This window comes from Ochlerotatus camptorhynchus, unplaced genomic scaffold (assembly GCF_037179485.1).
Source record: "Ochlerotatus camptorhynchus isolate MF236.1 unplaced genomic scaffold, CSIRO-AGI_Acam_v1.1 ptg000232l, whole genome shotgun sequence".
Classification (NCBI taxonomy): domain Eukaryota; kingdom Metazoa; phylum Arthropoda; class Insecta; order Diptera; family Culicidae; genus Ochlerotatus; species Ochlerotatus camptorhynchus.
Genome location: NW_027040722.1, coordinates 7,292,727 through 7,316,522, shown reverse-complemented (window position 1 = coordinate 7,316,522; position 23,796 = coordinate 7,292,727). Strand labels below are relative to the sequence as shown.

Sequence of the window (23,796 nt, the reverse complement as noted above, 5' to 3'; positions counted from 1 at the left end):
CTCCAAGTACCGTAACATTTTCGTTGATAGATACCAAGCGAAATCTTAAAAGTATATCATCATGAGACTTCAATGATAGTCTTGATGTGTGTTTTCATAACAAAACAAAATAATATTTTATTGCATAAATTTCAATTCTATAGAGCTGACGTTAAGTAGCGTACAATATCAACATCCAAACAAAGAGCATAGGACTAAAACGATTGATGTCATTACAATTCAAGTAACATTTTTACTCAACTAAAATTGCCTACATTTAGGCGCAACTGTGCATATATTTTGATATATATTTTTGGAACTTCTGCTGAAAATACATACAACACAAGGGTTCCACATTTAATAAGAACAATAGCTAGAAATGCACGGGGAAGTCCTCATAGCTACTGATTTAAATACCATTAGTTTTATTTTAATTTAGTTTATTGTAGAAATTTATTTAGATATTTACGTTAAATAGTAATCAATTTACCCCCAGATTTACCTACCTGTAAATCAACGTCGGCTACAACCATCACCTGACGTGTACGACTGCGGAGAACGATTAACCGTAAGTCCTGTTGTACCACAGGTCCAGACGTCTTGCACGAAGCTTCGAAGACCACCCTTACCTTGATCGTGGTGCTTGACTCCTTGATTACAGGATGATGTGGCAAGAAACATCGTTTTACAGTCTCCTCTTCGTTATCGTCCACTCTTCTCATGTGATCGAGCTCGAAATATTCGGTCATGAAGTTGAAGTATTGCTTCTGAAGGTCGGGATCCTTTTCCAGTCGCCTTTCCACAGCTCGAAGACGTCGTAGCGCGATGTCTCTCGATTCACCTAATTCCGCTAAAACATTGTCGTTCTTAGGGATAGTAACGGTGTATCGGACATCCGAATTCCGTTCGACTGTGCGCTCGCTCTTCGAAGCGCGTCTCGTCCGGAGATAACTTGCTGATGGCTCCCACTTCCTCGCAGGACCGAAATCGTGCCATTAGCTCTTCCAGATTGCTCGATACTGACATGTTGCATGAATATCTCGCACCATGATTTGATGTAGCGACCTCGCCTGTCACTATCTGCCGGTATGTCCCATCCATTTGCCTGGACTGTAGAAGTTGGTAGACAAGCTGTGACTTTGGCAAGACTTGAATCTTTCGTTTTACCCTCGTTCCGGATTGTCTGATGCCCAATATTGAAATATCGACCTTCTGGCTAGCAACCTTCATCAGCTGACTCAGACTTTCAGCGATTAAGTTGCATTCCGACCTGGAATCGAATCGCGCGCGTGCCGGATCGCGAGAACCCTGGCTGTCCTCGATCACAACAACTGCTGTAGCCAGAAGTACCTGCGATTCCTTCGCCCTTGAGGCATAGTAGTGTGTGGGGCCGAACCTTGCAGTTGCGACACGAGAACTTTGACGAGCAATCTCGAGCTAGATGTCCTCGCTTGAGACAGTTTCGGCAGAGTGACTGTGCTCGTAGAAACGACTCCCTGCTGGACAGCGACATTTTCAGGAAGGCTGGACACGTATGTAGTCCATGAACTTCCGTACACGATGGGCACTTAGCGGTGTTCCATTGTACGGCGTTGTGGCTGACCTTCGGTGAAAACGGCTTCCGTTTGGGTTGTTGCGGCTCGTTTTTGCGTTCTACCTTCGCTGGTAGAGACTCGAGGATTTGAATTCTCCGTTGTAAGAACTCCTGCAAGTCCTTTAGAGTGTCTTGCTCCTTAGCGGACGTGTTTTCCTCCCAGCCATGTCGAGTGACAGACTCCAGACGCAACTCAGCAGTTCTACCAGCAGCAAATCCTTGTATTCGGCTGGTTCGATTACTTGATCCAATATCTGAATCGCACGGTTGAATCCATTACCCAGTCTGTGGAGATCCGTGACCGATTCCTTGGCAATTGAAGGTAGTTTGACAAGCGCTTGTACCTGTTTCCTCTTCAGTAGCTTGCTGTTGTTGAAGCGTTTTAGCAACGACTTCCAAACTAAAACGCTTCAACAACAGCAAGCTACTGAAGAGGAAACAGGTACAAGCGCTTGTGAAATTTTTTATAATTGACGCTAGTTATCTCTAGCGGGTCGACTAGAGCCTTAGCTTTGCCTGCTAAGGTTGCTACCTTTCAAATAGTGAAATTTCTCCACATCCGGAAGTTCTGCTTTCTCATGGATCAAGAACGTGTAGTGATCCCTGAAACTCAGCCAGTCATCGATGTCTCCGTCGAAAGTATGCAGCTTGATTTGTGGCAGGCGTACACGGTCCATTGTACCATGTGTACTGGCGGCGTCCGCACTCCGTGTTGACTGGTTTAGTGCTGATTCTTCCTGGAACTTCTTGGCCTTCTCCATCAAGAACGATTTCGCATCGTAGTAGCGATTCTCGAACTCCAGTTGCTCCTTTTCGACACCTTCTTGCTCTTCATAGTCCTCATGCGATTCGATCTCCCAAGAAGTCTCACTAATTTGCTCCCACAACAAATCTATACGTTCGAGGCGGACATTGACCTGACAAGCTGTTGTACCCTCTTTATAATACCTAACTAACTGACTAATGTTGTTTAACGACGCTCGAAGATCCTTGAGTTTTGACTTAAACCCCTTTACGGATGCGGTTGACCTGGTAATCTTCGTTGACATGGTTGTTGTCGGAGGAATCACGGTACGGAAACGAAGAACCAAGAGCCAGTCGTAAGTTGGTAGGTATTAGTGATGCGTTGCTCCACGCGATGTTTGGCGAAACGTTATAAGATCCGAGAATCGAAGAGAATTGGCGATTTAGTGTGCAAATTGTCTGCTTCGGCTGGACATATACTGTTCAACTCACCTGTGGGGCTACCGAAGCCAGATAGCAGTAAATTCCAAAACTGTATACCTCAAAACGTTTGATCGGGAATCTCGGATTCCAATTCGAGCCAGTGAAGAGCGATGGAGTGGAAAAGCAAATGTAGTAACCAATATTTGAGCTTCGGCTGAACATATACCGTTCGTCTTACCCGTGCAAATGGCACTCTATACCAATAGCCGAATCCAAATTTGCCTCAATCACAATAATTAATGTTTCGAACCATGAAGCTGTAAAGCTTTGCGGTAACAAGTCGGTAGATCGTATCGAAATCCAGTGCAGTGAAGGAGAAATGTACCAATGTAGTATTGCAAGAGAGCCTGCTTTGGCAGGACATATACTTATTCTCACCTGGAGAACTACATATGGCGCTGGACGTCGCGCAGAATGAAATATCAGCAGCCAATCCAGCTTCGGCTGGTAGTTACCTGGACAAGATGAAGCTGAAATCTATCACGTTGTTGCTGTCTCGTCTAGTCAGAGGGAAAGTAGCACCAGAATCGTCGTCGAGCGTCCACAATCGCCACCGAATTCCTCGAAAGTTGCCCGAAACCAAGTTCTTCGCGAACTGATGCACCACTTCGACGTCCGTAAGCACTCGTCGATTCGGCAACAATATCACAAGTCGAAATGTGGGTGTTAGTTGGGAAATTTTGTCGCTTCGGCGGACATATACCAGTTCTTACATACCTGAGTGGTAGTAGAACAACGCTATGGTTGTCCTACAATCCTGATCAACGTCGAAAGTGACCGAGTAGAGCCAATATCCACTTGTAGAAACTGGTTGCACTAGCTGGAGACGATTCTGTTGAAGGACGATGGCGACCTTCCTCTCTGTTCCACAGCTAGTCGATGATTTTCAGCGATGGTGGGTTTCCCGATGTAGAATAATAGGTGATATTGTTTGGTTGCAATAGATCCTTTCATGTAATTGACGATGGCGATCGAATCCTTTGATCCACTTCAAGGATGGCGATTGGTCCTTTATGGTATACGAGGCTGGCGGTTTGGTGCCCGTACGATGGCACACTTCGATGGTACCTTGGTCGAATCGTAGAGATTTGGCCGATCCAAAGTCCACTGGCAGTAGTAATCCGGCTCGAAGGACCAAATTATGTCAGGGACCGTCCCGACCAATTGATGTTGACTTCTACTTACCCGGCGAACGTACCCTTTCCTTTATTCCTTATAGAATCCGTATCCTTTCCTTCCTTCACCGCAAACAGAACACTACACCAATTTTCACACAAAATACAATTTATTGTGAGAACACAAATTTATTTAACTTAAATTAAACAATAATTTCGTACGGGGTGCGCCCTCGGCCGACCGATCGCGACGATGTACTTTTGTGACTAACTAATTTCCTATATTAGCATTTATATCTTTTAATCCTAAATCCAGTCAGTGCGTTTTCAATTGGCTGCATCCGCTGTTTTTCTTTTTGGACTTCCTTGAAGATATCGGAAAATTTCTGAAGTTTCCGGAAAATCTCTGACTTTCTCAGAACTTTTGTAAAGTTCATTGAACTGTTCTGAAGTTCTTTGGACTTCTCTGATGTTCTCGAAACTGCCACGAGCTTATCGCAATTCTTCTTAAAATCTTTCTTCTTCTTCTGCCTCGCATTTCTGCTTATTGATTAACGCATATTAGGTTATTGCGTGCTCTCAAATTAGTGTTCTAGATGCAGTTACACCGTTTCTATTTGAGAGCTTTCGCTGCCTGTACCATTTTTGCGTTAGTAAAATTGTGTGGTAAGTACAATCATACTCTATTCCCAGGAAAGTCGAGAAATTTTCCAATCCGAAAAATTCCTAGACCGGACCAGGAATCGAACCCAGCCACCTTCAACATGGTCTTGCTTTGTAACTGCGCCTTTACTGACAGAGCTAAGGGAGCCTCCCAAGGTCAGAAAAGGCCTTGCATTTTTTTTAAGTTACTTTATTTAACTGTTGAGGTAACTCACCATTTTGTAGTCGAGAGCGCCGAATGAAAATTTTCCAATATTTACAACCTTCGTATCTCGTTTTCAGATCCCACGACTAATGTCAATTAGATTTAGATCAAACAGAAGTCGTGATTTTGACATAAATTGGATCGATAGGAATCTGCTTTGCTATACAGCGATAAGAATTAACAAATAGAAGCATAATGACATAATTTGGAGATTAGGCACGTTAAAGTTTAATCAATCACCATTGCTCAACCTCAAGATAAAAAATTTGATTCATCATGCAAATATCCATACAATGTAATGATTGAAACTGATAGGGCTTTTATGAGAATCATGAATTGCAAAGTGCGTCTAACAGGTTATCATTTTCCCACAATTGTTCCATTAGCAATTACGACGAACGGTGAGATATTTGCGGCAGCCAATTTTTCCATTGCAAACCAACCATGAGCAGATCAAGTGTCGGTCAAGATCAGCTGATCCGCAGTAATTTGTTATTCTAATCAATTCCGGTGAACATTTGCCCTAACGGGGGATTCTCTCGTTCAGCACGTAATCCTAAATCGGTTTGTAATTCACCGTCGTCGGCCGTCGCCGAGCAATCCGGATCTAGCAAGTTGCGCAACAAGATCGATTTCATCTCTCATGTATTCGGGAGCAAAAACAAAACGATGATGTGGTCGAATGTGAATAATCGATGATACTTGTGAACTGACATTCTTGGAATATCATGTGCTCAAATGAGCACTCATCAGCTAAGCTTTAACCTCATACAAATTAGTACCTTCAGCATTCGGCACCCGCCTATCATTAGGGAATCACGTATAAGATGATTTGATTAGAGGGCTTGATCTGACACTGCAAGCGACTAGCTATGAAACCAGCGGGGGTGATAAACTGTGGCAGCCGTGAGTGTTTGTCATTACTGCATCAGATAGTAAAAATACGTTTAGAGTGGTATCGTTGATGACTCCAATTTTGTTGTGTAACTTCTGGGGAAAACGACCACACACTGGTGCTTCTTGCAGATAGATGCAGTTGAAAGGGTTCGCGGGTGCCCTTCCTCGCTCAAACTCTTTCCCATGGGGTTAGCTCTAATTCATAATCACCTTCGCCGTTTGAAACTGAAGCTAACGATCGAATATTTCCGCTTCAAAGTAAATCATGAAAATTCATATGCCCGTCATTCCGTTGGATTGCCATATCCGGTCAAGTGGAAAATGAACATTGAAACCGTTTCAAAGGCACTGATTTGCAGCATAACTAGATGGGCGTGTGTGTGAGCAGGAACTGCCAGTGGAAATTCATCAATAAGCCCATAAGTACTCACTGAAAGCTAAAGGAAACTGCCATCCACAAATAGTCGTTTGATTTGTCAACTTTGAAACCAGATACCATTGCATAACACGTCAAGTCCGATCAAATCCGATGAAATCTTCTCAAAAAGGTAAACTGGCTGCTCTTGAAATGTTTGCCGTTTGCTGAACCTGCACTCGGTACCGGCGGCGACGATGATTCAATCCGTGCATGGAAGCGTGTAACGTGCACATGTTAATGACATTTTCTAACCGATCCACCGAGTAAGCTAGCGCTCAGCGGTTCGAGATGTTTACCCGGTGCAAACGAAGGCTGGGTCGGCATTTCCTTGGCTCCGAAACCACCTCGCCTACAATCAGCTGATTCTGCTTCTTCAGCAATCCGGAGACTATCGGATGACCATGGCCAGAAGTTCGGAAGATTCAGCCTTAACCGCAGCTTCAGTGGGTTTAATTGTTGTTCAATCAACCGTAGAGGGTCACTCGCTGGCGTTGCTACTGCTGCTGCTGCTGCTGTTGCTGCGGCGTTGTTCTGTTCTAGTTGTTCCATGTCTGTCATTAGTTTCTTCGTTGTGTCATTGAATGGGAAAATGTCCAATGTGTTGCAATTGATTAACGTTTTTGTTTTGTTTCTCCTCTTTCAGCTCTACCCTACATCAAGCAGTGTCGGAGATCGGATCCGGAACTGATTGCCTGCCTGAAAGGAACGCTGCACCATCTGAAACCTTATCTGGCACAGGGTATCCCTGAAATTAAAGTGAGTATTGCGGCTTTGTTAATAGAGCCCTGAATAGATCATCTATTGTATGCGCATGGAGACATAGGACATAAATACACTCTCGTTGAATTACATTTTGAGATTGAAACAGTCATGGAAGCCCGTAGCAAATACATTTCTAGAAGGGATTTTCCCTAATTTTAAGAAACATGGACTAAGTTCAAATATTCACAGTCACATATGAATAAACTGCAGTCAGCTCTCCATAACTCGATGTTGAAGGGACCATCGAGGTATTGAATTTGATCCGGTGCAGCCGCATCGGGAATCGCATTTGGCAGCACTTTGTAAATGCATCCACCTACTCTTCGCTCAAGCACCCAGTCTTAAGCAGGAGGACCGTTTTCGTCGCATTCTCAACTTAACCGCTTCGTCCCGTTTCTGACCTTGGCCAGCTCGAAGCGTGCATCCGTGTTGTCCCGGTCGGGTAGTTAGTATCGTTACAGCGGTTGCAGATTTAAAATGCCATCAGATGCGTATCGATGATGTCTTTGCCGTGCTCATTGTCCAGTGGGCAGAGAAATTTGATCACGTTCTTGAGAGGATCCCCCGGTTTGACCAGTTCGTCCGCTATCAGCTTATCCTGCTGGGGTGCCTCTGAAACATCGTCTTGGTTAGGATGGTTCGAATTTGGGATAGGATTTCACTGCTTGTTGTTTTGTTTCTTCAAAACAAAACATTTGAATTGTCAAATTAATCGGAGGCCAAGCAAATAAATTCAGTATCATGACTGACACTCTCGGCACTACCAGCACAGTGAATCACGCTGAGAAAAAACTTGCGCAAAATAAGAGTATTGAGTGTCCATCCCTTAACAAGCGATTAAGAATATTGCGAAGCATTTTCGGCAGCAATATCTGCAACAGGAAGTAGTTGATGACCACACACCTCTTGCCTCGTCTTCCGCAGCGATACTAGATAAAAGGATACTTAGAAATGTGCAAACTTAAAAAAGTTTGTTTACTAAAACACAAATATTCCCGGCTGTAATGAAGCTATATGAATTATTTGACCGCCAAATTAAAGGTGTACATTCTGGCTATCACGATGAAATTGTTTCCATCCGTGAGGTCTTCACTGTTTTGGAAACTACTGCTCAAACCTTACTTACTACAATGCAACTTATGAAGCGTCACATCGAAGCGTTGGAGACACGAGATTACTTGGGTCAATCGTTTATTTTAGCAGCAGAAGAAACAGCCTTTTCGGAATCATTGGCAAGTCAAGTATCAGAACAGGAAGATATTGATCAGTTTTTGATGTTCCTTTTCATTGTTTTTCTATGCAAATATGAATTACAGTTGTTCGGATAATGTTCAATACTGTTAAATAAAATATACTGTGGATTTTATTCGTTTATATTCTTGAAATTCACGACAATTTAGAAAATTATACGATTCTTCTCTGAATTCTCTTCAGAACCAAGATTAGTTAGGCAATCCTCCAATTCAACCATAGGATCAAATCGTCTTCCTCTGATGTATTCTCATTTCTGAAACAATTTTGTCATGGGGTATTTTTAATATTGCTCCATAATATCTGCTACGAGCAACTACAGATCCCGTTGATTGCATTATCGGTAAATTTGCTTTAAATTCCGCTTAAATAATCAGTCCAAACACTATCTCCATCGGGTTGTAGATAGGACAGTAGGCCGCAAGAAAAATTGGTATAATCCCAAGGGACCACAGGAAGTAAATTATCATGGCGTTACAATTTTGGCAGCCGTTTCGGCCAATAAAGCACAAGAGACAGGGACAGTTCTTGGATTTCGAACAAATTCTCCCCGGTAGATAAGCTTTTGCTAGGTTATCAAAGCTGACCTCATAAATAAATCTGAGGTTATGGTAGTCTATGCATTTCGTCACAGAACCGCATGATGCCATCCGACCGAATCTGAATTGCTCTTCTTTCGAGGGCTTTTCATGACAATCCTTCATGACGTAAAATGCGGCAGATCGAGGAAGCGGATATGGAACTGTTGAAGGTTTTTTCAAACATAGGTTTCGCTCAAGGAGCAAGACAGCACCTAATCACGAGTAATTAAAGAGTTGCTTTTGAGGCACCTCGAGTAACTCACATTGCTCTGTGAGCAAGATCACTGCCATTTGCTTTCTCACTTTTCGCATCACAGCAACATTTGAAAGTCCACCTTCAGGCGAAGCCAACACAAAACAACAATAACTCAGCAGCGAAACTCGGAGACCCTTAAATTAATTCTCGATGAACATTTCAAATGGTCCTATCTGCTTTGATCGATTCTCTTCATCGACTTTCTCTTGTGATGACCACTGTTATGCAAACAGATTTCACATTAATTTTACCACATAGTTTGATAAAGGAGGTTCTTATCTAGCGTCCAAAACGTCAAATACAAAAGGGAAAGGTTTTGCAACTGAGTTATTAATGAAAGAGAAAGTCGATGAAGAGATTCGATCAATGCATATAGGACCCTTTGAAATGTTTATCTAGAATTGATTTGATTATCCTGCATCATCTCAGTTTAATAACCTTAGAGATGAACTAGCCTAAGGCTAAAAATCTCTTAAATAAAGAATAAAAAAAAAAAAAAAAAAGTTTAATAACCTTCTTTCAACCCTTACCAACTGTGAACGTGAACGGAAACTGTTGCAGCCTTACGCTTATCAAGGTCGAATGCTTTTTCGTCTTGATATAGTGGAAAAACTCGATCTGCCTGACCAAATAAACAAAATCTGGAAAATTACGTACCCCGCACGTACTACGATACCCGTCGAAGTAATCCCGTTCCCATTGCTTGACAAACTGCCGCTGGATGAAACTGCAAACCGAGCTCCGAATTAACACGGTGCCGTTCTGTTGACGGTGGACATCCATCCTTCCGCTTTAGATGTTTCTGCTGTGCCTTCCGAATCATCGTGATAAGGTCACGTTTCTGCGATACACCACCAAGTGCTGTGGCCGTCGACGGAAGTCTCCTTTGAAGTAGAACATAACTACATACGTGTGTTCTTCTGTTTCTCGTTGGCTAAGTCCATAGCGACCCAGGTGTAGAATTTGTTGTTCGTCTCCATTTGTTTTATGGTCAGCTCTGTCTGACGATATCGAGTGATTGGTAGCGAACTTGTGAACTTGATCACGTCTCAAGACGATCCTGTACTTGGTCTTAACATGGCTGTTAGAATTCAAAGAGAAAGTCGACGAAGAGAATCTGTCAGCTTGATTTGTTCTTCGTCTTCCTGACCGGTTTTCACTTCGATTTCGTCCGGTATATCGTTGATGGGTTTGTAGTCCAGACGCGGATAATTGGCAGCGTTTACTTCATCGTCTTCCTTCTCTTCGGCTTCGGAGGTGGCGGTGGCTGCACTTGTGCTCTGGCTGAAAATTCCGTGGAGGTAATGGTTGGTAGAGTTGATTTCGGAGCTGTAATTGGGTGTTAATCGGTTGTTCCCTCACACCGGGGAGATATTTTCTATACGCAATACTATGGTGGCGGATGGGCCACGGTTGGACTATTTATTGCTCACCACGTTATGTTTGATGTGCTGTGATGGAATCGTCATACTGTAGCTAACTTGCATGGTGCCAACGAGAATGTAAGTCGGAAGGAAATCGTCTTTTCCAATGGGACTGTTGTTACGAGTACTGGATCAATCGAAGCTGATGCGATCGTTGCATTATAGGTGAAATACTAGATGTTTAGCAGAATAGCAGTTTAGAGCGCTTGTTTGATCAGCGATGATCCTTTCGGAGTAACGACTGAGACTAGTTGCTGAGGAGTAAGAACAACTGCTCAAAGCTGGTTAGAAGTGTAGGTTGTTATTGGTAGTAAGCAGGTACCGGCACAGTTTCTTCCATAATATTCAAGCTATTCAAAAGCCTCAGGGTACACTTGGGCTTACTTTGTTTACAAACAAAACTGACGTCTAATATGAGACGCATATTCTTAAAGGTAGTAAACGGAGTAAGCAGTGAAAAAAAATGATGAACGTCGATTAAATATTGAGGTACATTGAGTTACTCGCTGCAAAAAAGCAACACAGGGTAAACCTGTCTCCCCCTTGGTTTCGCTTCATCAAGATAAAGTGTTGGTTTTAAAAGATATAGTTCCACTAACCAGAATCGTTTGTCCGCGTTGAATTTCTTCACCTCCCGGGCATACTCTTTTTGCGAGAAAAATCCATTATGTCGATAGCTTGAGATTCAGTTGGCAATTGTCGTTTGATGATTCCGGTAGATGGTAGATAATTTTGCCTTGGATAGCCCCAGGGAAAAGTAACCATAAAGAGCATAGTAAACGCTATTAAGGCTCTGAACCATTAGGCGGATTTTTTTTAACTTTTGCTTGCCATTTGACAGATGGAAAGTTATTGATTAACCCTGCCATACGAGCGTGGTTATTTCTGACAGACAAGACGTTAAATTATGACAACCGTGGCTGAGTTCTGCACACAGTCTGTTGAATATCTGCCATTTCAGGAATCACCACACAAATTTCCACCATCCTGTCATAACACCAACTTATCAATACAACACATGCCTCCTGGGTGTTAGTGGGTGTGAAAATTGTACCCGTCAAACTAAAAATTTTCGCTTCCAAAAATTTGTGCAACGGTCAATAATTACAGGGAATATTCAAAGGGCAAGACAGCTCTTGCTCACGGCAGATTTTTGAGTTTATTTTGAGAAACTCTGAGTAACTCATGCCGAGGAGTAAACCGACAGAAACATCGATGAACGTCGATAAAATTTAGAGGTACATTGAGTTAATCGCTGCAAAAAAAAAACAACTCAGAGTTAAGCGGTCTTACCCCTGTGGGATATTTCAAATTTTAAATATTTTGTATGGACAATTTTCTGCGCAAGGAGAGGGGGCCTAAAAACCGTCTACGTAGTTAATGAACACCCCCTAACATTGAAATACCCAGAAAACGATACTGTTACAATTGCTAACCGAGATGCTAACCATTTATTGAGATTTGATTTTAAATGAGTTCTATAAATTAGGATCAACAACAAACATTTGGTATCGAGAAAATCGTCGCTAAATTAGGAGAATGTTCATAGTCCAGAAACTAAAAATAAAGGGATATGGCTCTATTGTTGACCTATGGATCTAAGATTGGGCCCATCGCTAAAAATCAACTATTTATCAATTTTATCTAGATGAACGCGTCATTAGGACGGTACTAATGAATATTTTTGGTCGCTATTGAAAATTTAGTCGATTGCTGAATTTAGCTGCTTTCACTGGCTAATTTCGATTAGAACTATTTACCCAGAATCTGCGTAGATTCTACTCATCATAATAAAACTAGTTTACCTAGATTTTGACAACTCCTTATTGAATACAAGAATGAGTACCAGCCACTGGGTAGATCCAGAATAGCGCGTAATATCATAAGGTAACTCTAAGACCAGAAGGTCCCGAAGAAAAGTACTCAACTTTTTGGCTCAGCTCTGGTACTCTCTTCGGTCCCAAGCTAATCGATGCATCCCTCGAAACATAGAAAAATCCACGAACCCTTCATTTTATCTGCCATACTTTCGAATCGCGAATCAAAACAAACATAGTGTAGTACTAGAATTTCGACTAGAACGGGGTACGTTAATCGATTTGCTTGGGACCAATAGGCTAGTCAAGTAGTGAGCCTATTTGAAATCGTTGGTAATATGCTTTAACAGTATGCTTCGAATGTCAGCTGGGGGTGAGTAAATTTGTATATCAGACTAGCGTAAAATCGAAGACTATATATCAAGATGACTGGCAACTTTGTCAGAATCCAAGCGACAGATACAGTAGCGCTGCGCTTGAGTGAATGTGGAACTAGAGCTTCCATCCCGGGATGTCCTGGGATGAAAATCCCGGGATTGTGACATTTCCCGTGATTTCAGAGTCCCGGGAACTAAATTTATAAATCCCGGGATCGCGTGTATTCCGGATTTTTTTTTTATTTGAGACTTCTTTACACCTTTAAATCTTTCTTGGAATATCTGTAGCAGAATTTTAATCCAGTACTTTCACATCTTATGAAATATATCTCTTTCCTTCGTTTGCCATTCATTCTGATTTTTCGAAAGAATTTCACACATACATCACTTTTTTGTATATGATCGTTGAAAAATACGACCTAGCAGTGAAACAAACCGTGAACATTTTTGTTTAAATTTTATAATCGCGTATCTAGATGGTACATAGACGAAATCAGGTTGAGCGTTGTGAGATGTCCATCATTCATAGTTGATTGAAAAACCATTGAAATGCATTGTTAAGATGGTTGGAAGTATGTAGTCTTAGTCTCCACTGATGAAAAAACTCAGTATTTGCAGTTTTTAGAGCCCTTCCTTAGATAAGCATGCGGAATATTGTAAAATGTTTACTCCTTCTGGAGGCACTTCTATACGTCACCGTTTTCTATCTTGGCTTCCATAGCTCTCCATCGCTGTCATTTGTTACGCACAAAGATATGCATTACCTTTACCCGTTAGTATGTAATCTTTGTAATCCTAAAGCACGGCGAAATAGTTTTTACAAATACATTCATGAGATAAATCATCCACCATGATATGCACGTACTATTGTGAAATTTGGCTGACAGACATAACATCGTGTCAAGAGACATACGTGTGATTTCAGAGAATTTCTGAGAAGAAACTTCGTAAAGCTGCAGGGACCATCATAGATCTTTAGGATACTTCGTAGAATGTTAAACAACTTCGTGGACGATGATTACGGAAAATCTCATGAATTATTTGAAATTCGTACAAGTTCAGCAAGCTGGGCAGAAATTCAGTTGTACCTATCGAAAACTTAAAAGATGTAAGCTATGGAAAAATCTTTGAAGTACTGGAAGCTTTGAAGAAGTTGACGGAAAATCCCAGGATTTCGTCGAATATTCTACATATTCAGGGAACTTTATATAGGCTTTAAGTTCATGGAACTGAGTTAAAGTTCAAAAAACTTCTTGAAAGTACAGGAGTTTTCGTATGACTGATATTCACGGATTTGCAATGATATTTCTGGATATTATTCAAGACTTTTCAACTTAATCAAGTAATGTTCTGAAGATCTGCAAGTGTTCAAAAATTCAACAGACATATTGTAGACATTCTTCCATGGCGGAAGTTTGAATACAGAGTATTGAAAAGATATACAGCTGGTCGGAGATTTAAAAACAAGACTTCAGGTTGATCAATTATTAGTCTTAAGATATTCAACTGTTCATAAAATTCAAATACCGTCTCTAGATAACTTACTTAACTTAAGGGTCCTGTGCACTACCAGCGGTGCAAAGGGCCAACGTGAAAGACTTCCATCCTGCGCGGCTGCTCGCTTTTGCCTTGACCTGGGCCCAGATCAGATTTCTATCGACTTGCTTAATTTCCTTATTGAGGCTCCGCCGCCATGAGCCCTTGGGTCTACCTCTGCTGCGATGTCCTGCTGGATTCCAATCCAGCGCTTGCTTGCAGATTTCGTTTCCGCCCCGTCGAAGTGTGTGGCCGACCCACCTCCACTTTCGCTCTCGAATTTCTGTTGCTATCGGCTTCTGATGACATCAACGATGGAGCTCCAGTTGTGAGGCCAGAAGGCACGGTTGATGAAGACCTGCAGCTTTTGAGTGTTCTCCGCTGATACACACCACGTCTCGCTGGCGTATAACAACACAGATTTCACGTTCGAGTTGAAAATTCGGATTTTGGTGCGTTGACTTATCTGGTTGGATCTCCATACGTTTCGTAAACTCGCAAAGGCAGCCCTAGCCTTCTTGATTCGTGCACCTATGTCGCTCTTGGTCCCGCCGTCCGACGCTATTTGGCTGTAAAGATATTGGAAACTTTCGACCTTCTCCACTGCTTGCCACGCTACCGTAAAGTTGGAAGGGTTGCCCGTGTTGATATCCGACGATTTGGTCTTGTTGACGTTGATGGTGAGACCCGCCGCAGAGGAGCGTTCGGCTAAGTCATTGAGCTTACTCTGCATATCAGAGCGCCGTTGTGCTAGTAGAGCAATATCATCAGCCAAATCGAAGTCGTTGAGATGCTTCATGGTGATAGGCTGCCAAAGCAGCCCACGGTTCGGTGCACGGTCAATTGCACCTACCATGATCTCGTCGATTACGATGAGAAACAGTAGCAGTGATAGTATACGTCCTTATCTCACACCAGCGACTACCCGGATAGGGTCGGACAAGGATCCGTTATGCAGAACTCTGCACGTGAAAGCCTCATACTGCGCTTCGATGAGGTTGACGATTTTATCTCAGGGCGCCCCACAGATTCTCGTGATTGAGACGGTCGAAAGCTTTTTCGTAGTCAATGAATATCAAATAAAGGGACTCTTGGAATTCATTGACCTGCTCCAGGATGATGCGGAGCGTGACAATATGGTCCACACAAGATCTTCCGGCAAGGAATCCTGCCTGTTGCCGTCGGAGAGTCACGTCGATCTTCTCCTGTATCCGATTCAGGATAACTTTGCACAGAACTTCACTAAGATGCCCTGCATCCAGTCGGCCGGAAAAGTCGCGGTGTCCCAGATATTACAGAATAGTTGATGCAACATTTGTGCGGATAGCATGGGATCGACCCCTGGAGCCTTGTTGGATTTCATGCATCGGATAGCTGCTTCAATCTCCTGCAGTGATGGGGCCTCGGAATTGACGCGAGTGATGCGCCGCACCCTAAGCGGATCATGCCGATATGTTGATGGCTGGTTAGCCGTCGAAACTTAAAGAAGTTGTTCGAATTGCTCAAACCAGCGTTTCAGCTGGTCAGTGGGGTTGGTAAGCAATTGTCCAGTCGTGTCCTTCACTGGCATCCTCGGGTTCATCCTTGCTCCACTCAGGCGTCGTGAGATATCGTAGAGGAGGCGTATATCGCCAGTGTTTGCGGCTTTCTCCCCTTCGTTGGCCAGGGAGTTCACCCACGCTCGCTTGTCCCGTCTGCAAGAGCGCTTGACTTCCTTCTCTAGAGCCGAGTACCGTTGACGGGCTTCGTTCTTGGCTTCTCTGGTTCTCGCCCGCTCTATCGCGGCTTTTGCTTCTCTACGCTCCTCAATCTTCCTTTTTTTCCTTTGGTTTGTTTTTCTTGTTTTCCGTGCTGAGCACCAATGCTACCGACGTGCCAGGAAGGCAGCTCCCACACCTGGACCCTACCTATCGACCCATCAACTCATGAACCGGGGACCAACGGCTTTACTTCCCATCCGAAGGAAGGCGTGATCAGAGATGTTATGCCTCAGAACATCCCGGCGGCGCCGACTGGGATTGAAACCAGGCCTGCTGGAGTGAGAGGTAATCACGCTTACCACTACACCACCGGCGCCGTTCCTCAATCTTCCACCAGGTTTCATCTGTGATCCACTCTTTCCTCTGGGTGCGCAGCTCCCCCAAGTTGTTCTCGCTTGTTTCTGCAAAGGCATTCTTGATGGCCGTCCATTGTTCTTCTACGCTGCCACCTTCTGGAACGTACGCAGCTCGAGTCTCAAGTTCTTCAACAAAAGACCTTTTTACCGCTGGATCTTCAAGTCGGCGTGTGTTGAACCGCCGCCCGAGTCTCTCCTCCCGTCGCTGGATCCGCGCCATGCGTAGGTGGATTTCACTGATTAGAAGGTGATGGTCAGACGCGATGTCGGCGCTGCGTTTATTCCGGACATCAAGAAGGCTCCTTCTCCATTTTCGGCTGATGCAGATGTGGTCGATGATCTGATTTTCGGTATGGCCATCACGGGAAACCCACGTGACTTTGTGTACTGGCCGATCGGGGAAGAGCGAGCACCCGATCACCATGTCGTTATTGCCACAAAATTCTGCAAACAGCTCACCGTTCTCGCTCATTTCGCCGAGACCATGGCGTCCCATGACACGCTAATAGTCCGTGTTGTCGGAGCCGATCTTCGCATTGAAGTTGCCAGTGTAGATCTTGATGTCACCCTTTGAAACCTTATCCTCGACGGCATTCAGATGACTGTAAAAATTCTCCTTTTCCTGTAGCTCGGCAGCATCGGTTGGCGCATAACATTGGATTATGGTAAGGTCTGGACGCTAAGTAGGAGACCAACTCCACGATGGCGGGGAGCGTTTTCACCTCGAATACCAGAGTATAGTAGTACCTGTCCAGACGGCAGTTTGTGTTCTCCAAAGTTTGGCCAACGAACTTCATTCAGTCCCAGGATTTCTAGCTTCATGCGTCGCGCCTGGTTGGCGAGTTGTTGCCAGTTTACCCTGCTGGGCTAACGTCAATACATTCCATGATCCAATTCGTGTCCGTTGTTTATCACTAAAAGTCGTTGCCGTTAAGTCAGTTCGATGTCTTTCGCTGTTGGTTTCTGTAACAATTGTAAAGGTTCCAGAGACAGTAGGTGGTTGGCCCAAGGTCTCCTATCCACCGTGATGGGGCTGACATCTTAGGTGTAGCTTCCGGGGAAGAGCATTTCTTATTCAGCCGCTGGAAGCCAGTCAGACGCTGACGCTTGGGTTGGCGAAGCATTTCCTATATCACCGTGCTATGGTTACCGCGCCAGTATTCGCGTCGCACCTCCTCACTCTGCTATTGTCGGATTGACAACATTGACCAGGCTACGCCAACCAGCTGTGTCCATGTTTCAGCTGGCAGTCTTTTGTGATCATATGACTCGTGGAGGCGTGAGGTAGGAACTTGTGAGGACCGGAGCTAGGTTTATCGCTCCTTCCAGATTGTCACTCACCATTTTGTAGCCCAACGTCTCTAGATAGTCTCTCAAGATTTCTGGTTGGTCAGATATTAGTGAATTCAGGTAGATAAGAAAATTTGAAGATCTTAAACTGGTCAAGTATTCAATTGGCTCTCTCAAGATGGCAGATCGGTTAGGAAGTACTTAAAAGATCTCCAGCAGATCGAAGATTTCTATTAAGTCCTCTGGATATTTTTCAAGGCTTCAGGTTGATCAAGTATTATTGTGAAGATATTCGCCCAAAACTCAACGTTGATCAGGAAGTATTCAGAAGATTTCCATTTAATCGAATAGTTCAGTGAAGTCCTGTGAATATTCAAAAGGATCAAGTTTTATTCTGAAAATCCAATTTTGGCTACATTATTTATTTTCAACATATTCAGGAAGTAGCTTAAAATATGAAGTTAAAAACTTCATTTATTTATCAAAAATATGAAGATTAAGGTTAAAATTTCAAAAAATCCACCGCAAATCTTTTTCAGTTTCCGCATGTCTTGAAACAACTTCACATATCATGAAATGTCTTCAAAATGTTTGCATGAAAAAAAATGCTTTCACAGAATTCTAAATGTCTTCAAAATGTAGATAGGGGAAATGACGGCTTCGGCATGACAGACTATTTTCGGCAACTCAAATTGAAACACTATTTTCACTGGATTTTCTTACGAAAACACTTCGCTGAATGCATGTAAACGATTCTTTATGGATTCAGCTCCAATTTGACTATATTTTTACCACTGAGAAAAAGCAATCTAGCAGGGTTTTCTTAAAATGAAACACACGCACTACAAATTGTAGCTGATTTCGAGTTGCCGATAATAGAACAGTAGATTTACATGCAGTTCAAATGGAACGGTTGCCGAAGAAAAACTGGTTGCCGACAATACTCGCTCTCACTAGAGAAGATTGGAGCTTTGTAAAAGCGTTTCAAAACAGTTTTTGACAATTCTTTCGACTGAAATTGTTAGAGCAGCTGGCAGCAAAAGATTGTAAACAAACCAATACTGCATATGTGTGCGTTTCATAGAGAAAAAGGCTATAGAAAGAAGGTCGATGCTTAGGTTGCCGAGAATACGTAAATTCCCCTATGTCCTTAAATCTGGAAGAAATCTCCCTTTTAATCTTTCTTCGAAGGAGATTAAACATACGATTATTTAAACAATTTACTATCTTTATTCACTTCCCGGGATATCAAATAAATATTTACCGAATCCCGGTATGGTGGAAACCATCGAAAAATGGAAGCTCTAGGTGAAACCAACGCATAGAAAAATGAGCAAATACACAAACCTTTCTTCTGAGGATGTAATCTTTGCTATAAAATTCGTTCGAAGCATTTACCTTTGAGCGGCAGATGACGCAATTGTGTCTGTCTCAAAGCGTTCGTATGAGAAAATGGAAGAGTTTTACCTTCGGTAAAATGCTGGATACAGTCAACCAGATTACAGGAGTATAAAAACGAACACTTTTTAGTCGAAAATAATATACACGGACTCGTATAAAAAAAAACTGATACTAATATAATGAAACTAACAAGTTTAAACGTGCCTCCAGATGCTGTGGAATCAAGCTCCTTGTCCATGATTGTTTACTACCTAGTTTAAAAAGCAGAACTGAACCAGTTCTTCAAATCAACTGGCATGGTCAGCGTTTGACCTAGAGTTTCTCATAAATGTTCCCTTTCAAATTCCTGTCAGAATCAGTCAAATTAGTAAATGTTTGTCATGCGATGTGACATTAAATTTCAACAATTTCTTCATCACCTCTGTGTCAATCCATTAGCGATGATCAATCGCCGGAGATGTCAACAAACATTACGCAACAACAAACCGTCGAAAAGCAGTTGCCGCTTGCCATAAAACATGCGGTAGCCAAGGTTGCAGATACTCATTTCGCCTAAAGCATGTTTTACGGAATAATGAAATCATTTTGCTTGTAAAATGCAGGAAGATGTTGCAAAGTATGTTTCAAACACTGTACAATTTGATTTCGGATAGTCAATGATCGCTGAGTGAGTGATTATTGATCAAATCGCTGATGGTGACTCTCAGGAATCGAAATAGACAAACACATACTTAGCAACCTCTTCTAATCTAACATGTCTAATGATTTTATAATCCCGAAAATATTTTTTATCTGAAATGAGTATTTGCAACCCTGGCGGTAGCTTTAATCCCAAAACCGGTTTGACGCTATCCAACCGGCATTTGTTTCTACTGACATTAAATGGCAGGAAATTTTCCAACCAGTTCGACGTTTCGATTAAAGATCCGACTGAACTCGCACAACTGAACAACGGCACAAGGTCACGGTCAGCAGCCATCGCACACGTCCATCGATAACCAACCGCTTTTCAACTCTTGCAAGGTCGTTATCAAGCTTGTGTGTGAACATGGAAATGCAGTTGGACTAGGCTTCTCTCTTTGCGGGTTGTTTTCTCATTTTCGAACCAAAATTCATGCTAATCAAGACAGATTGGGTATGGTCATCACCACTTCGCGAGCACGGTCGGTCGGTCGGTCGGTGTGGTGCGAATGATTCATGCTTGATACCTCATGCGCGATCGAGAAAAAAAAGCATCTCGTGACGGTCAGAATGGTGTGAAGCTCATATCGGGTAGCCGAAAATTACCTGAAGTTCATTGCCAATGCTATTCCGAGTGTTTGGAGGTCCAAGGCCTGCCCACACGGCGCGTTGCCGGTTTTGTTTCTGTTTTGATTTTTCGCCGCCGGTTAACGGAGCCTAGCTACTCGTTGCTATGAATAGTAAACCGGTGCAGTGACATGCAAGGGGGGCCTATTGAGCATAATAATGAGGCTGATTGTGGTTTCGTTGACCGGTGCGCGGTGTGATCACTGCTCTTTGCACGCACTAATGTGGTTTATGTTTGGAACTTCCGGTGGATCAGCCCAAACAATTGAATATATATATTTACGAATGAGTAAGCGGTTTATTTGAAAATCATAATTTACTGTGCAACCATACAACCTAATGAGGTAATTTTTACTTCCTTGAACAAGCACCGTTTGGACAAGGAAACCAGTAGTAATTAGTATAATTGATAGTGGCAACGCCGCTGGCTGCACTTTACCCAGTGTTACCCGTTGTTTAATAAACCGATTTTCTATTTATAACCTCCTTGTTGATGGTAGAACATGAAACAACGATTTAGTAGGCAAATGCTGTGCCAATAAACTAGATTTCACGTAGAGAAACTTAACACCATTAGAGGTCATAGAATGAAAAAAAACCATTTCGCATGAAAATGAATTTACTGACCAATAGCATTCAAGCTTAACGAATGAGGCTCGATATTAAAGACGGTGCTTTTCCTATCAACTGTAAGCTAATTTTCGCTCTATTCTCAACATTCCAGCTACCATCCGTGGAACCATTCGTCATGGATCAGCTTTCGCTCCAGTTGACTGGAGGACCGCAAGGCTACAGGATCAACTTGAAAAATATGCAAGTGTACGGCGCTAGCAACTTCACGGTCAAGAATATGAAGTAAGTGCCATGCTTGTCACTTGCCGTCAACCGCCAATCAGCGCCCTACTAATTACACCTTTTTTTTCCACAATTCTCAGACCGTCGGACGGTGACAAACCATTCGAAGCCAGGTTGACCATCCCGAAGCTGGTGATCCATGCCAAGTACACCTCCAGCGGAGTGCTGATCATCATTCCGGCCAGCGGTGCCGGAGATTTCGATGCTGTTTTCGGTAATCTTCAAACATTTTGAAAGTAAGATCGTCATTTTCAAAACCGATTCCTTTGCAGATGGCGTCACTGCCGACGTCCGCGGCCGAGTATCGTTCAACGAGAAGCCAACCGGCACTCACATGCGCGTGGAAACTCTGGATCTGAACCTGGCCATCAAGAAGCCACGATTGAGCGTTTCGAAGATCTTCAACAACAATCGAATTCTGAGTATGACATTATTATTTGTTTTTAAGAAATCCAACCAAATTTGTTCTAAACTAATTGCAGCCGAAGCAACCAACTTGTTCCTGAAGGAAAACGGCGGTGAAGTGCTGCGAGCTCTGCAACCGCAGCTGCAGAAAAAGCTTTCCAGCGAGTTTATCGGAATCTCCAACCAGCTGCTGGAGAATGTTGCTCTGGAAAATTTCATCGTCGATTAGAAGTTGCTTCCCGGCGCCGGAAGATGTGATATGATTTCAATCACCTTTTTTTGTACTATTAGTTTGTTAGACTGTAGTTTGTAATATTTTCCAATCAATCGAAAGAAATCTTACCTCCCGTTCAGTTGAATACAAAATCACGGTGGTTTCCGGGTTTGATGGGAACCAAGCGATATTCACAGGAAGTTAATGTAGGACGGCGATTGAGAGGTTCTAATCTCTGTGAAACTCAATTAAAAATAATAAAAATAGATTGGTAGGTGAACATAATTGTTCCGTTGGCACCAGTTAAGAAACGGTATTTGCGAATGTTGAATGCAGATTGATAGATGCAAGGAAACTCAGCTGAGCTGATACGATGCAATGAAAAAGTGCTTATTCTTGTTTCTGTTTGTACAAATTATACATGATAAGATATGGTTGAATAAAATTTGTAAAATGCTCTACTTATTAGAATGAATTTGGATTTTTCTTTTGCGGCGCCCTTCGTGGTTATGATTCTCTGAAGCTTTGCTCACACTATTAGTTATACCACTTCGAATTGGCTTGGACACAGTGCTGAGATTTGTCATTGTCATTGACAGACTTTCGCGCGATATTGATAAAATTATTCGTTACAGAGTCACTGACAGACTTGATCCTTAAAAAACAACAACAAAACAAAGATTCTCATGGAAACAAAAAGTGAAATTTCGTACATTCTGTGTCACATTATTGATGCTTGTTCACTTTAACGGCGCCATGTAATTGTGTTGCTCAAGTAATTTAATTTCGTTAAAAATTTAGTTAATATAAAAATCCACACATATTCATCACTGGCAGCATTGTCATTGACAATTGACATGGTTTGCCTTGACTATGAGACTGTTAGCTCAAATAAGTGACCAAAGCAGAATTGTCAATATCACCGTGTATTGTCGAGATTTTGCAGCACTGCTTGGACACACTGCTGACGATCTACTAAATGTAGCAGGCTGATAATAGTTCTCAGTGTTTGCTGCAGAGAAGCAAGCCCGATGCTTGTTGCACAGGATATTGAAACACGAATAGTTTATCGAACTTGCATGAACCTTGTATTTCTTTCCGTCGAAAGATAGGCAAAAATAAAATGCAGAAGGTTTGAAAATGTTTCATCGGCAAAAAATTTAATCTAGTAGTTTTTAATAATGGATTAAAAACCTAATAGCGAATTCGTTTATTATTCAGTTTTAACCTGGATCGGGTATCAAGATTGGGTCTGCTTGTTTTCTGACAAACGTCAGTTTGCTCGTTTGTTTTTAAAACCTAGCTCAGGTTGAGGTTCGCACTGACAAAAAGTTCGGTTTCGCACTGGGTTGGAACTGGTTCCAACCCCGATAATAAACGAATTCGCTATAAGGGTGCTCAGCTTCAAACCGGACGCAAAAAAATTCTGCTGTAAAATTTATCGTAGGGTTACGGTATGTAATGTGGGTCTAGTCCTTTCATTCGGCCTATCACGCAAATAAATAATTAATTAAGGAATATTACACAAAAAATAAGGAAAATATTGATCACTGATGGTTGATAAATGTGTACCACACACAAATCAATTTATATCACAACATTTCAATACATTTTCAGCTCTCGTAAGTAATAAAACTGGTTGAGAATATCACAATGTTCGGAGTTTTTAGCCGCCATGACTTATAAGGTTAAGATGGGAAGGTTGACTGACGATCATCAAATGGCCTGATTATGGCATTTATTGATTGGAATTACCTGATAATACACACTAGACGTAAAACTTACAGTTGCTGTTTGAATATTTTATGTTTATTTTAATTGTTTAACAACGTTTTCACAAGTAAAACATGGACCCAACTTTAGGGACACATTTCTTTTCTATGTTCCTAACTATGGCCCATGAAATTCATTTGACAGCATATAGCAATAAGAGTAACGTCAACAATGTTGTTTTGCATTTGGATGATAAGGAACGAACAGGAAGGGAGATTTTTTCTGCCAAACCTGTATAATGAACATCACAATGTTCTGATTTAGATATTCTGCGGTCAAAAGACGATAAGCGAAATTTTTAATTTTTAATTTTTAAATTGAGTGATTTAATG

At 42.3% G+C, this 23,796-nt stretch overlaps 1 protein-coding gene across 1 annotated transcript in view; it reads left to right on the top strand.

Annotated features, from left to right (window-relative positions):
* Jhbp1 (Juvenile hormone binding protein 1) overlaps positions 1-22,152 on the top strand; it is a 37,220-nt gene extending 15,068 nt beyond the window's left edge. Inside the window, exons 2-6 of the mRNA XM_065225706.1 lie at positions 6,742-6,854; positions 20,942-21,072; positions 21,153-21,286; positions 21,345-21,494; positions 21,555-22,152. Coding sequence (XP_065081778.1) covers positions 6,742-6,854; positions 20,942-21,072; positions 21,153-21,286; positions 21,345-21,494; positions 21,555-21,706 — 680 coding nt within the window. The 3' untranslated portion in view covers positions 21,707-22,152. The remainder of the gene's footprint in view (positions 1-6,741; positions 6,855-20,941; positions 21,073-21,152; positions 21,287-21,344; positions 21,495-21,554) is intronic.
* Positions 22,153-23,796: the final 1,644 nt, after the last annotated feature.